General features: G+C 50.7%; 5 protein-coding genes across 5 annotated transcripts; 3 read left to right on the top strand and 2 right to left on the bottom strand.

Moving 5' to 3' along the window:
* Positions 1-2691: 2691 nt before the first annotated feature.
* MAA_09213 (uncharacterized protein) lies at positions 2692-3989 on the top strand (the record flags this gene model as incomplete). Its single annotated transcript, XM_007827211.1, has 2 exons — positions 2692-3217; positions 3304-3989. 2 exons carry the CDS (start codon positions 2692-2694, stop codon positions 3987-3989), a joined length of 1212 nt encoding a protein of 403 aa, XP_007825402.1.
* A 189-nt stretch (positions 3990-4178) lies between these two features.
* On the bottom strand, positions 4179-5881 carry MAA_09214 (zinc finger domain-containing protein; the record flags this gene model as incomplete). The annotated part of the gene is made up of 3 exons (XM_007827212.1): positions 4179-5615; positions 5671-5725; positions 5784-5881. The coding sequence occupies 3 exons, from the start codon at positions 5879-5881 to the stop codon at positions 4179-4181; spliced, it is 1590 nt and encodes a 529-aa protein (XP_007825403.1).
* A 551-nt stretch (positions 5882-6432) lies between these two features.
* Positions 6433-9151, top strand: MAA_09215 (DNA replication licensing factor mcm2; the record flags this gene model as incomplete). The annotated part of the gene is made up of 3 exons (XM_007827213.1): positions 6433-6437; positions 6492-8847; positions 8909-9151. 3 exons carry the CDS (start codon positions 6433-6435, stop codon positions 9149-9151), a joined length of 2604 nt encoding a protein of 867 aa, XP_007825404.1.
* A 1493-nt stretch (positions 9152-10644) lies between these two features.
* MAA_11571 (uncharacterized protein) lies at positions 10645-11040 on the bottom strand (the record flags this gene model as incomplete). The annotated part of the gene is made up of 1 exon (XM_011412486.1): positions 10645-11040. The coding sequence occupies one exon, from the start codon at positions 11038-11040 to the stop codon at positions 10645-10647; it is 396 nt and encodes a 131-aa protein (XP_011410788.1).
* An 864-nt stretch (positions 11041-11904) lies between these two features.
* MAA_09216 (putative domain, di-copper centre) lies at positions 11905-12974 on the top strand (the record flags this gene model as incomplete). The annotated part of the gene is made up of 3 exons (XM_007827214.2): positions 11905-12212; positions 12278-12672; positions 12733-12974. 3 exons carry the CDS (start codon positions 11905-11907, stop codon positions 12972-12974), a joined length of 945 nt encoding a protein of 314 aa, XP_007825405.2.
* Positions 12975-14085: the final 1111 nt, after the last annotated feature.

The raw sequence follows: 14085 nt of genomic DNA, 5'->3' as shown, positions 1-14085 counted from the left end.
TATATATATAAAAGAAATACTTAGGCTTAAAAACCTTACTTAGGTATATATTTTAGCTATATAACTAATAAGTTTTATATTAGTATAAAGCCCTTTTATTAGGCTTTATAATTTATTAGGCCTTTTTTATATAATATTAGCTTTCTTTTTACTAAGCTTACCTTTAAGTTAGTAAGAGTACCTAAGGCAACCCTGTTGACCTGGGACTGGATTCTGGGTCTGCCGGTTTCCGTCTTCCTCCCATCATATCACAAAATTGACTTCACAGCAAACACAGGAGCTGCTGTAAATGGAGATTTTGTGGAACTCGGCTGCGATATCATAGACTCTGGAGCAGGTATTAATTTTCATATTACCGATAACACGGTTATCTCTGTGCCTCTCTTGGATTTTGTATCTGGTCGAAAAGACTCTGGCAGAATCTGCGCCCTAGCTATTGACGGCACCATGCCAGATATTGTGACTGGCAATTGTGCACATCAGGAACCAGAACGGGACCAGCAGCCACCCGTAGCCCCAGGTTCCTTTCGGATTGCACCGGTACCTCTGCACAATCCGTGGTATAGCCTATAGGGTAGTAGGCGTCAATCTTATAGCTCTTAATAGACAGGCTCGCAAATCTGGCTAGGTGAAGGTTCGTTATTTCTTTCAATACCGAAACCATGTTCTGCAAGTTCAACTTCCAAATCGAAAATTGCTCGTTGTTGACCGTCAGATATGCCCTTCAGTTCCAGAAGACGCGGAAGGTCTTCCTCAATAGATGATGGAGAAGAAACGGAGATTGTTTGATCTCGGTGGTAGCCATTTTGAACTTGGATGAGCTGAGAGCTTCAACAAGATGGATTTGGAAAGAAAGATGACCACGAGCATTATTACTTATTGCGAGACAAATACACCCACACAGAAGCTCGTACAGGATGTAGAGGAGCCCTTGCCAAAATATCGTACGTCATACAATGGCCTCTCAGGTAATACATAGGACATTGCATGCCAGACTGGGGCTGTAGCGCCCTGGCTACCTTTCTCAGGCCTCGGGAGAGGATTATGGCTACAGTTGGCTACCATGTCAGTCATAATTCTCGGACAGTGGCCGAGCCAACAGGTCTTTACCCGCCTCATAAACAATGTTTACAGCTGTTTATCAATGTCTAGAACCGCAGGTCGAATGAACAAGTACTTTATTACTGCCAGAAGCGCAATGGGAATCTGTTGGAAGATCTGACAACTACCTTGACGCTGGTGCTATATTGAGCCATACTGGCCGTGACACTATGTAGGCAGCCGTAGTAATACAACTGCAAATATCCCCATCGTTAAACAAGGTGTAGAAATTTTCACTCTAACTGATTAGATACTTGATAAGATATTGGTCTGAAATGTCCATCCAGTCACGCGGCGAACCACATGCATCAATGTTACACGGAAATCGCTTGTTACACAAGGGCTACGGTCACAGGACTAGGGCAAAGTCCCTCACCGACTTCTTGTATTTATAGACACCTTTGGTCCCTGAAGGCCTTGAGGAAAACCAAGGACCTTTGATACCAAAGACTGTTATTAGCTGAATTGAGCCATTGCTCCAAGCCCTCTTTCCGAGCCCTTGTCACAATCAACCCCAGGGCGTGTTGTCCATCCTGCCGAGTTTGAGACACAGCCGCCAGCTATTGGAAGTTTTCTCGACATACATGTAGCAGACGATTACCGGCGTATTGAACTGGACTGTACTGCAGATTGTCAACTTGCATATTACATATGTAGTCGTATAAAAAACTATGCTGGCCTGTCCCCTGAAATAAACAAAGCCAGAAGGTATTGGAAATGGTACGGCTGAACGACTATGACGTCAGTCAATCAAACTCTCGACTACTCGAGGACCCTGGGCACGAGTTTCTGGTGGAGTCAATGGAACAATAGACGCCGATGAGCAAGAGCAGCGTGCTGGAGAGAAGTGGTATATTGATGTATCAATTGATGATAGAAGGCCTTCATCTATCCTTGACGACTTCTTGAGTCCCAACAGAGTACCAACCGCTTTCAGCTGTCAATGTATAGATGTGTCCGGTTAAATGACTCGTCGGTTGGCCCTGCAATTGGCGGGATTGAGATCTGCTCGGCGGATGATGATGCGGGCCAGGATTGATTTTCAATGTTTACATCTGGACCCCTGAAACTGAAAAAGTGTAGTGGGGCTGCTTCCGTTTCCAGGCACTCGACACGACTTGGCCATTTAAAATATGTATTGATCAATTTAAATATTTAAATAGCGTCCCGACATCAGTTGACAGACAGATGCCGTGTTTGTCATTGGGACCAGACAAGTGCCACCCGGCCGCGCCTCGACCCAGACCCATCGCATCAAGAACATCGTCACCAATAAATCAACATTGAAGCGGCCAACGCGTCAGAAGAAACAAAAAAAAAAAAACATCTCGCTGCACACGGTTCGGAACCATAGTGCAGGACGGCTAGACACATGTGCGTATGTGATTGACATTTTGCAGCACGCATCATTGCTCCTCGATCAGTCGTCACTCACCAGAGTCACCACAGCCTCCTCGCTCGTCGTCTTGGCGGACTCACGACTTCAACGCTCCACCAGACACAGACCAGGGTTGCGCCATCCACCATCCACCATCCGCCTGGACCCAAACCTCCAAACTAGACCAAGCCAGGCCGAAGCCGCTCTCCACCATGACTTTTGCTGTGAAGCTGGCCGCTGGCGTGCCCGTCGCGACGAACGCCACCGCCCAACATCAACCATCTCAACCGCAGCCGCCGCCGCAGCAGCAGCAATCGCAGCAGCTTCAGCCTCCGCCTCCGCAGCCGCAGCCGCAGACCTCATCACAGCAGTATCAACAGCACCAGTACGCGTCGCAGCCGCAGCAGGTCCAAGTCCAAGTCCAAGTCCGCTCGCCGCAGTACCAGCAGCCGCAGCACCAGCAGCCGCAGCATCACCAGCAGCAGCAGCTCGCCATGAACGGCATCAACGGCAACATGGGCGGCGCGCCTCCCATGCCCGCCGGCCCAACCCCCGCCGGCCACCAAGCCGAGCTCAACTACATCTACGGCATGGTCGAGGAGCTGAGCCGCCAGCTCGCAGACAACCGCAGGGTGACGGAAGACATTGTCAACGGGCTGGGCAAAGTGCGCACCAAGGCCAAGAACCAGAACCTGTCCAACGACGAGCTAATAGCCTCTGCGGCATCCGACCTCCAAGGTGAACACCAACGACGGCCCCATGTCTTTGCCCCTAAAAAAAAAAAAAGAGTGAATCAACCAGCTAATCTCCAATATCGGGCGCAGCCGACTCCCAAAATCTCGACACCATCGTGTCCATCCTCTCCGAGTCCCTCGAAAAGGCCAACTTGAGCCGCGACGCCAACGCGGTGCTGCTGACGCAGTACGCCAACGTGATGTCCACCATGATAAAGCAGTTCCACGAATACAAGGCCAAGCACGTGGCCGACGTGGTCGCCTGGCACCGCTCGTACCGGGTGCAGCTCGACGAGGCGCGGCAGGAGAACAGCCGCCTGCGCGAGCAGATTTGGGAGATGCAGACGCACGCGAGCCGCGCCAACGAAAACCTGCGCCTGTTCCGGAGCAAGTACGACGAGGACGCGGAGCGGTGGGAGAAGCGGGTCGAGGGCACGAGCGTGCGGCAGGAGCTGCGCTTCTGGAAGAGAATGGCCATGCCGGAGCTCGACGACGACGACTCGTACTGGAGCGGCGACGACGACGTCATTGACGAGGCGGAGAAGGAGAGGCTCCGCGACCTGGAGCAGAGGGCCGCCCAGGAGCAGCTGATGGGGGGCCAGGTGGACGACGATGCTGCCGAGGGCCAGATGCAGAGCGGGCACGCGCAGATGGGCGCGCACGCGGGCGTCATGGGCGGCATCGCCATGCAGAGGGATGAGTCGGCGAGGGCAGTGCCGGTGCCGCCCCCGAGGCCCTTGAGCGCCGCGTCGAGTACCGGGTCGACGGGGCAGTAGAGCAGGAATCACGACGAGACGGACGGATACCCCCCTTTTATGTATGTGTATTAACAATTGCATGGCTGGTTGCCAACATTCTTGCCTGTGGTTTTGCCCGTATAACGCCTATATTACCGTAATGTACAAGACTAGATTCGATGCCATTGGTCATACCGTCTGTATCTGACTTGCAAGATACGCTTCAAACTAACATCCGCTCTGCTCGCGCCTCCCATCGCTACCCCCCTCCCCATCCTTTGCATCGGCTGCCGCCTGTCCGGCTTCTTTGATGCCTTGCTCATCACCACGCAGCTTCGCAAAGTACGCCTTGATATCCTCCGCCCCAACCGCCCTGCCACTCTCTGCAAACTGCTGGAAAAACGGCTTCAGCTGCTCCTTGAGGTGGTTATACGCCATGACACCTTCGATGGCTCGGACGCGATCTACGTTCCGCAGGGCGCTTTCGCCTCGCTCGAGGAGACTGCCGCTGCCGTGGGTGGAGCCGCCGTGTTGCGAGGCGCCGTCTTCCGAGATGGGTGGCTCGTATACCTCTTCTTCTTCGAGGAGTTGCGGGTGGGCGTTGAGGATGCGGTAGCAGTCTGTGCAGCGGCACAGCTGGTCCCGGAATCCTTCTTTGAAGAAGAGCGAAAATTGACCCGTTGGCGCGGCGGGCAGGTTTGGAAGCTTGCATCCCAACGGGGTGTTGTCTGTCTTGGTAGCTTCTAGAGTAGATGTCGTGCTGTCTTCGTTGGGTTCGGTTTTAAGATCTGGGGTTTGCTCGTCGCTCTTAATACGCTTGGCTTCCGCAGATTCTTCGATATTGTCGTCAGACTTGCGTTTTCTGGAACTAGGCTCCTCTTCTGGTTTAACTTCTGGCTTGGTTTGGCTCTCCTCGACCTGGTTGAGAAAAATGGCTGGCAGAAATCCTGAAGTCCCAGCGTAGCGCTTGATCCAAGGATGAGCGTCTACACACTTGTAGCACAGGAAGCCCTCGAAGTTGTCCTCGTCAGGGAAGCCCGGAGGCATGGGCGGTTCATCCTCGTCGTCGAGCACGGCCACATCGGCATTGTTCGCTGGTGCGTCTGGTTGGTCTTCGTTGGCTTCTGAGATGGTGGCCAAGGCGCTGGGGTTTGCTGTACCGCCTGATGACTTTCTCTTGACACCTCCCATCTTTTCGAACCACTTGGGGCCCATACCTACTAGACAGCCGGGATGGTACCAGTCCTCGCCGCAGCCTCCGGATTCGTGAGTACCGAGTCCTAGGCACTGAAACATTGTGCCCTTTTGCTGAAACGGATCATAATCGCATTCACATCCGCAAAAGATGTTGCGGAAGTTCTTGTTGTATTTATTGTTGACGTCTGGTTCTTCTGAATGAACGTTGCCTTTGGTGTTGGTCGCTTCGTTCGTTCGGAGTGTGCATGGACTTGTGACCGGGATTCTTTTGGTACCGCAATCGCATGTAAAGCTTCGTTTCTGGAAGATTTCCACTAGAGTGTGTTCGCCGTGGCATTGCACGGAGCAAGCATAGCATACACCTGCTGGCTTCCACTCGGCTAGGTCGGCTGTGGCAGGATTGCATGTTAGGCAGGCAAAGACGTTTTGTCGAAGAGGTCCAAGAATCTTCGTGCAGCTTTCGATACTCTGCTATTGTCAGTCATGGGCAATGGTGCTGAAGTAGCATTAACTGGTGACCAACATAGGGAAGCGCTTCGCGGGCATCAGCCTCAAGGAGCTCCTGGTTGCGGAGAAAGCTGCGGGGAGAATTAGACAAGCTCACATGGCTGCTTCGATATGCACATTGGAACCTACTCTGCTGCTGTCTGCGAATCATCCGAGGCTTGCGATTGCTGGGAAAAACTATTGCTGCGTGCTGGTGCAGCCTTCTCTTGGGGAGAATCAGTCGACATTGTGATGGGGGCGTTTGCGTGCAAATAAAGCAAATACAAGTAGAGCTGTGGATCTGCAGTAGTTACGACAACACAAATGAGTAAAAAGTTCCAATTCTTGCTGGCATTTAGACTAGACTTTGATAGATCTGAAGCTGGTGGCATCAGTCTGAAGGGTGACGGCGAAGGGTGTTGCGACCGATTCGACGCATGATGGTGGGCAGTGGACAGCTGGTGACGGATGTGTAGCGACAAAATAACGCGATACGGTTTTGCGGCAGAAAGTGACGGACGATGCGGCGCATATTTTTGTCAGCGCCCTGGTTTGCGCAACCACTTTGCGCGTGCTCTAATTTGGTCTAGCGCCTTAACCACTTAACGCGTGAGACGCGTCTCGAAAACGCGACATTGAATGCGATGCCAGGCTCCCTTTCGTCCCACATCTTAACTCGCTCCAATTTATCATTTATCTCTCCTGTCCGACAACATACGCCCCGCCAATTTGTATTCTGTCCGCCTGTCTGCTCTGCACATTCTCCTGAACTGAACTTGGCGACTAGAACACCCAGGCGATGAGGTAGGCTTTTCCCTTGTGCACAATTTGCAGCAAATTGAACTAACAACAGCATAGTTCCCCGCTCCACAATAGCTCGACCTCGGGCAACCGTGGCGCTGGTCCACGATCGAACCGCAAACGCTCGCGAGCTGGTGGTGATGATGCCACATCCTCTGTCGGGCTAGGATCAAGCCCCATGCCCTCATCTCCTCCAGCCCCTTTTAACATTGAACACGGCGTCGAAGACGATGACGACGTCGAAGAGGAGGCCGAAATCCAAGACGATCTTGACGATATTGATGAAATGGCTGATGACGATGTTGATCTTTTCCGTGAGGGCTTTGAAGCAGATTACAGATCGCGCGAAGATGATGCCTACGAGGGTATGGGCCTGGACGACGACGGTGAATTCGACGACATGGATCTGGGCTCCAGACGGAGGCTGGAGGCACAGTTGAATCGACGAGACAGGGAAGTTGCCCGTCGACAGCGTATTCCAGCCGCGTTTCTCCCGGGTGATGATGATGATGGCGAAATTGACCTTACTGCGCAACCTCGCCGACGTCGCCACCACTATGACGAGGACCCTGACGATGCCATGGATGCCGACATTATGGACGAGGAACTTTCACTCGAAGCGCTCGGCGATGTCAAGGCAGCTAATCTGACTGAGTGGGTTTCGCAACCTCCAGTCCAGAGAACAGTCAAGCGTGAATTCAAAGCATTCCTCACCTCCTATACAGATGCTTCTGGCTCGTCTGTTTACGGTAACCGCATTCGTACTCTCGGTGAAATCAACGCCGAGTCACTCGAGGTCTCCTATGAGCACTTGTCCGAGAGCAAGGCCATCTTGGCATACTTCTTGGCAAATGCTCCTTCGGAAATGCTGAAGCTCTTTGACGAGGTCGCCATGGATGTAGTTCTCCTGCATTACCCGGATTATGAGCGCATCCACTCGGAAATCCACGTGCGCATCTTTGACCTGCCTGTGCACTACACCCTTCGCCAATTGCGCCAATCGCACCTAAACTGTCTTGTTCGCGTTAGCGGCGTTGTAACTCGACGAAGTGGTGTCTTCCCTCAGCTCAAATATGTCAAATTTGACTGCACCAAGTGTGGTATTACCCTGGGACCGTTCCAGCAAGAGTCCAATGTCGAAGTCAAAATCACCTATTGCCAGAGCTGTCAGTCTCGGGGTCCCTTTACACTCAACTCAGAAAAGACTGTATATCGAAATTATCAGAAGTTGACCCTGCAGGAGTCTCCTGGTACAGTCCCGGCTGGTCGCTTGCCGCGAACCCGCGAAGTCATCTTGCTGTGGGATCTTATTGACAAGGCCAAGCCTGGCGAGGAGATTGAAGTAACTGGCATCTACCGCAACAACTACGATGCACAACTCAACAACAGAAATGGTTTCCCTGTTTTTGCCACCATCTTGGAAGCAAACAATGTCATTAAAGCGCACGATCAGCTGGCGGGATTCCGCATGACGGAGGAAGATGAGCACGAAATTCGCAAGCTGTCACGGGACCCCAACATTGTGGACAAGATCATCAACTCCATGGCCCCCAGCATTTATGGCCACACTGACATCAAGACTGCCGTAGCCCTCTCACTGTTTGGCGGTGTAGCAAAGACGACAAAGGGACAACACCATGTCCGCGGTGACATCAACGTACTTCTTCTTGGCGACCCTGGTACCGCCAAGTCTCAAGTGCTCAAGTACGTTGAAAAGACAGCACACAGAGCTGTATTTGCAACTGGTCAAGGTGCCAGTGCCGTCGGTTTGACAGCCAGTGTGCGGCGCGATCCTTTGACCAGCGAATGGACCCTCGAAGGCGGTGCCTTGGTGTTAGCCGACCGAGGTACTTGCTTGATCGACGAATTTGACAAGATGAATGACCAAGATCGGACATCTATCCACGAAGCCATGGAGCAGCAGACCATCTCCATCTCCAAGGCTGGTATTGTGACAACACTACAGGCGCGATGCGGAATCATTGCAGCCGCCAATCCCCCGGCCGGCCGCTACAACTCTACCCTGCCCTTCTCACAAAACGTCAACCTCACTGAGCCCATTCTGTCACGTTTCGATATTTTGTGTGTCGTGAGGGATACTGTCGAGCCTGAAGAGGACGAACGACTGGCTCGGTTTATTGTTGGATCCCACAGCCGCAGCCACCCTCTTAGCCAACCGACCCAGGACTCGATGCAAGTTGAACAATCTTCCCTGCAGGCAGAGACCCAGGGGACATCTGCTTCGTCAACAAAGAAGGAGGGTGATATTCCGCAAGCCCTACTTCGCAAGTACATCCTGTACGCGCGGGAGCGATGCCACCCTAAGCTGTACCACATGGACGAGGACAAGGTCGCTCGGTTATTTGCGGACATGCGCAGGGAATCGCTTGCCACTGGCGCTTACCCCATTACTGTATGCTCTCACATATCTGCCTCTCGTAACAAGTCGAATTGTGCTAACATGCAACACACAGGTCCGTCACCTGGAAGCCATCATTCGTATCAGCGAAGCTTTCTGCAGGATGCGCCTGTCGGAATACTGCTCCACGCAGGACATTGACCGTGCCATTGCCGTTACGGTGGAAAGCTTTGTCGGCAGCCAGAAGCTCAGCTGCAAGAAGGCTCTGTCTCGTGCATTTGCCAAGTACACCCTTACAAGACCGGGTGCCAGTCAGAGAAGAGGTGCTCAGAGACGCACAGCTACTGCTTCAGCCTAAGACATAATCATCATTTGACGCTGCAGGTATGATGGTCGGGGTGTTTGGGCTTTATGATCAGTTGGTAGCCTGGCGTATTTAGGGGGTTACGTGTATGGCTCATGAATTTTAGACGGATGTATATGGATTGCTTTGTGGGAACTGTACCCTGGCGCCGGGGCGTGGTATCTACGATAGTTGCATAATGAACAAAGATCAAAACCTAGCGACGGCGCATCCGGTGTCTATATTTGCATAACCCGCCGTCCGTGTTGCAAGCCGGGACGACGTTTAAAATGGCGTGTGCACGATTTGCGTGTCCTGACTTATCACATCTTCCAGTTTTCTTCTGAAAATAAACCATCCTGAATCTATCGTCCGTCTCTCCACTTCATTATACACCCGATTCTTGGTCTATACGAGTCCTGGCACCACCCTCCAATACAGCCCTTCCCCCGAGCTCCGCCGTGGGCGAAGCCTCTCTCCTACGATTAGGCGCAGGTAGCATTTCCCGTCTCGGCATTCGCAGTACATGGACACCAGCTTTTTTAATAATAGCATGAGTTTATTAGTTTCTGTAGTCACTAACATAAATAGAAATAAAATGCACTACGAACAATTTAGGCCAGCAGCACAGGGTGGAGAGAATATAAGATCATGGTTACCGCCAAGTATCGTGGGTTCTGTTTGTCTGACTTGTGCCGTCTACAGACGGTCTCTTGACTAGCTGGCCGTTATTCTTCCTGTCGTCAAGTATGATTGCAGACACTGCAAAGAGCCTATGAGTACCTGATCGATCCTCTACATGCATCGGTCGACTTCCTGTTGGAAGCTCTTGCTAGGCCGGCACCTGGGTTAGCAGCTTTCTCTCAACCTTGGCTTCTTCATCGCCCCTGTTGTACGTTCAATGCCAGTGGATTTTTTCGAGTCACCGTCCATATTAGACTCGGCGTTCTTTGCCTCCATCTCTGCCAAGTTACGCCACGGCCTTGCAGAGCTGGCTTGGCGCTGTTGGCACGGGCTCCCCAGTTATCTTACCGGCGCCGATCGACGCATATGTTTCTATTCTCGTCTGCTATTCCCCGATTAGGAAGGAGAAGCCGGACCAGGGCCACTTAAGGTCAACTGTTGGTATTAATAAATTCATGTCAGCTAGGCAGCACCCCTCTCGTTGTAAGTTGGACCAGATATCTGGACCTTTCCTCAATCTTTTCTCTGCCCATCTAACAAATACTCCTTTTTAGCATTTTGAACGACTTTTGATGCGGCAGTAGGCCGTGTACAATCGATACATCAGATACAAGTGTCTTGTCATTAAATTACCAGCCCAGTACTATCTTCTATAGCTCAGTAATAGTATAGTCTTTCGCTATTTCTCCTTACATGCCGTCTTCGAGTCTGCCGGTCAGATCTCTTGATGCAAATTCCCACCCAAACCTCAAGTCACATTGCCTGGTTATGCTCTCCGTGACTGACGACCTATCGCAAGATAACCGTTCAATGCTGCACTTCTTTCAAGAAGTCGTGCGCGACACCTGGCAGGTCCACTTGCAGACCTTCCTCTGGCTATAGTTGGGTATTTCGAAGCGGCACGTCTGTCCTTCTGGACATGCATTGTCCTCGGTGCAGTCCCTGGCGTTGGAAATCGGGATGGGCTCGCAGCGGCAGTCACAGCGCTTATTAGAAACGGGTTTGGAAGAGTCGCAGGTCCACTTGCAGACCTTTCTTTGGCTGTAGTTGGGTATTTCAAAGCGACACGCCTGCCCGTCCGGGCATATGTTGTCCTTGGTGCAGTCCTTGGCGTTGTTGATCGGGACGGATGTGCAGCGGCAGTTGCAGCGATCTTTAGAAACGGCGGTTGCGGCGGTCGCGAAGGCAAAGACGACGGCAAGCAGAGATTTGAGATGCATTTTGATATATATTGCGCGAGCGCGTGCGCATGTGTATATAAGTGTGTGTCTCTGTGTGTGTGTACAACAGAGCCCATGCGTCTGACCCTACGCTTTTATAAGTGTTGAGTTGCCTTGCTACAAATACCTAGCAAAGTCTTTGCTACCGAGTACATATGTCAACATTAAAGCATTAGCTGCCAAGCTTGACGGCGCAGTGCAAGGACGTCAATGGTAGCATCCAAGGCCGAAGCTGACGTAAAAGCCAAGCCACCAGCCTAACTACCGACATGGATCGACGACGATGTTGGCTTTCAAGAGAGCAGGATGTGATCAATATTCGCTCATCGTTCGCCCTTTCACTTAGCGTTGGTCTGAGTTGCCAAGAACTGCGGCAAGACAACTATGAGTTGTGTCTCAAGTGCTATGACGTGGTGGAAACAGCGGCGCCCAGGAACTAGTGGCTGGCTTGGTACATATGTACCTATTTGAAAAGCGGTCAATGCTGCTCTCGGAACGCAGAATAAACTACAAGAAAGCCTTTGCGTTACCACAGTAAGTAGACAGTTGACGTCCGTCATCCCCTTTCGAAGACTGAGAATACCATTTTGTTTCGTTTCAGCGATTCTAACATTGAATTAGTTACCACCTAGACAATATGGGTGGATATTTGCTATGTGGGAGGCGGCAAAACTATTTGTGTCTGTCTCAAGATCCTGCTAGCCAGACAGAATGGAAAAGAGATACAAAGCGACAGTGTAAAAGGCATGTAGCGATAGCCCGATCCCGGTTCCCATGCATTCGCGTCTAACATATATTTATAGTATAACTCAACTCATTCCCATAGTCTTTGTGGCTTGTATCACTGTCAGTTTGGCGTTTGCCATGGCAGGCTCCTACATGGTGCCGCTTGAAGTGGAAGATAGTGCCTGCTCAGATCCGCCAATTCGAAGGGAATGGAGATCTCTGGGCGCTGCGGAGAAGCAAGCCTACATTAGTGCTGTCAAATGCCTTTCCGATAAGCCGTCCAAATTCGACAACAGCACTTCTCGGTTTGACGACTTTGCGCTGGCTCACATATCGGAAGGATTGGATATACACTATGCAGCGGCATTTCTGCCGTGGCATCGACACTTTATCCACACATTTGAAGAAGCTCTCAGAGCAGAATGCCTCTACAGTGGCTCGCTTCCGTACGTCATTGCATGATATATGGGACTAAAATGCTTGGTTAACAACACATATTAACAAAGTATAGCTATTGGGATTGGTCATTGGATGCCGCAGATCTTGCCCAATCTCCTATTTGGAGCACATCCGGATTCGGCTCCGACGGAACTTCGACTGGCGAGCGAGGAGTCGGAAACGGCCACTGTGTGACTGACGGGCCGTTTGCCAACTCGACTCGTAACTGGCAAGCAGAAGAAATAGGAAGCCAATTCAAGATATCGCGCAACCCGCACTGTCTCAGCCGGGGGTTTCAGACTGGTGATGCAAAGAAGAAGCTTCAGGCGAGAGTAACACCGGAAAGTATCATAAGTATACTGGAACAAGATTCATACGCCGAATTCTTCAAGAAATTAGAGGACCATGCGCACAACGCGATTCCGCAATTTATAAGAGGTGACTTTCTGTTGCAGACAGCACCAAATGGTATGCAGCAAATTCATTTCTATCTAATCTCGTGAATAAACGGGTTCTCTAACAAATTAGACCCTGTCTTCTACTTGCATCATGCCCAAGTAGACCGGTTATGGTGGTTATGGCAACGAAGGAATAATGGTTCTCGCATGTGGCAGTACCACGGCCCCATCTCTAATGTAAGATTGGACGAAACTAACCAGAATAACTCGGCGAGCTTGGAAGATGTTATATCTCTAGGCAAGTTTGGAAAGACAGTCGCCGTTGGAGATGTAATTAATACACACGCGGTTAATCTTTGTTATAGTTATTAATTTTCATTTGACTACAGAGCGAAACAATCTCAACCTTAAAAGCTATTAATTTAAAAACAGAAAAAAAAATAAGTACAACCCTTTTCATTGTCTTTTACATTCCATATTATTGGTGCCCAGAAGGTCGTTGCGCTCCATGTGAATGTACCGTCTTGCACCGCTTTTTCTTTTCCGTCCCTCCAATACGTCTTCTCCGCTGATTGCGGAAACTGTTGGCCAGAAGATGGGAATGCCAAGCCCGTTGTCAGCAGAATAATACAGGCAAGTATGGTGGAACGATCGCTGCCAGACATCATCCCCGACCACGGAGGTGGTTGGACGAGAGACGAAGGGGCCGGCGTGCATTACCATACGGCTCGTGCAACCCCATTTTATGCATCTCTGACCGCAAACAATACCAACAAATTGACAATCTTCTGCAGATGTTCGGAATATCGCACTGCCTGGTTGGTGGTACAACCTAGAATGAGTCAGAAAGGGCCACATACATTCTTATCGCGTCAGCTCAAACACATTAAAAAAAATGTAATAATGTTGCAATATTCAGCATAGTATCACATTTGTCTGTCCTTGTCACTACGAGATGACGCTGATGAATGGTAAAATTTGACTAACGGCGAAATAAGAAACAAGGCTTACGAAACCCAGCTCTAGTTACCAGGACAAAACTAATGGGCATAAAAGCAGAACGGCTCTGTTGTCCCGTTGACTGTTGGATGCTTGACTTTCGAGTCAATATGCATTTCTCCAGCCGTTGAAAGCGTAACTGTCGAGTCAATATGCATTTCATCGGCCGTTGAAAGCGAAGCTGTCGAGTCAATATGCATTTCAGCGGCGGTTGAAAGCGTGACTGTCGAGTCAATGTACATATACCTGCAGCACCAAGGCAGGGCCAAGTTGATCATCCATGCCTAAAGAAGGGAGACATGCTTAGGCCCCGCGTGGAGTCAGTCCGTTGTGAGGCAACTTGACTCGACGACAGCCCAGTAATAATATTAACAAAGACTATAAATAGCTCTACAGCTCCCATTCAATCATAGAATGTGTGGAATGTTCGTATTATCAAGACAACAGTCCTACAGCATCCATAAATCTTTAGCATATAACTGAT

This window comes from Metarhizium robertsii (genome assembly GCF_000187425.2).
Source record: "Metarhizium robertsii ARSEF 23 chromosome Unknown MAA_Scf_10, whole genome shotgun sequence".
NCBI lineage: Eukaryota > Fungi > Ascomycota > Sordariomycetes > Hypocreales > Clavicipitaceae > Metarhizium > Metarhizium robertsii.
This window is presented reverse-complemented; position numbering and strand designations above follow the sequence as displayed.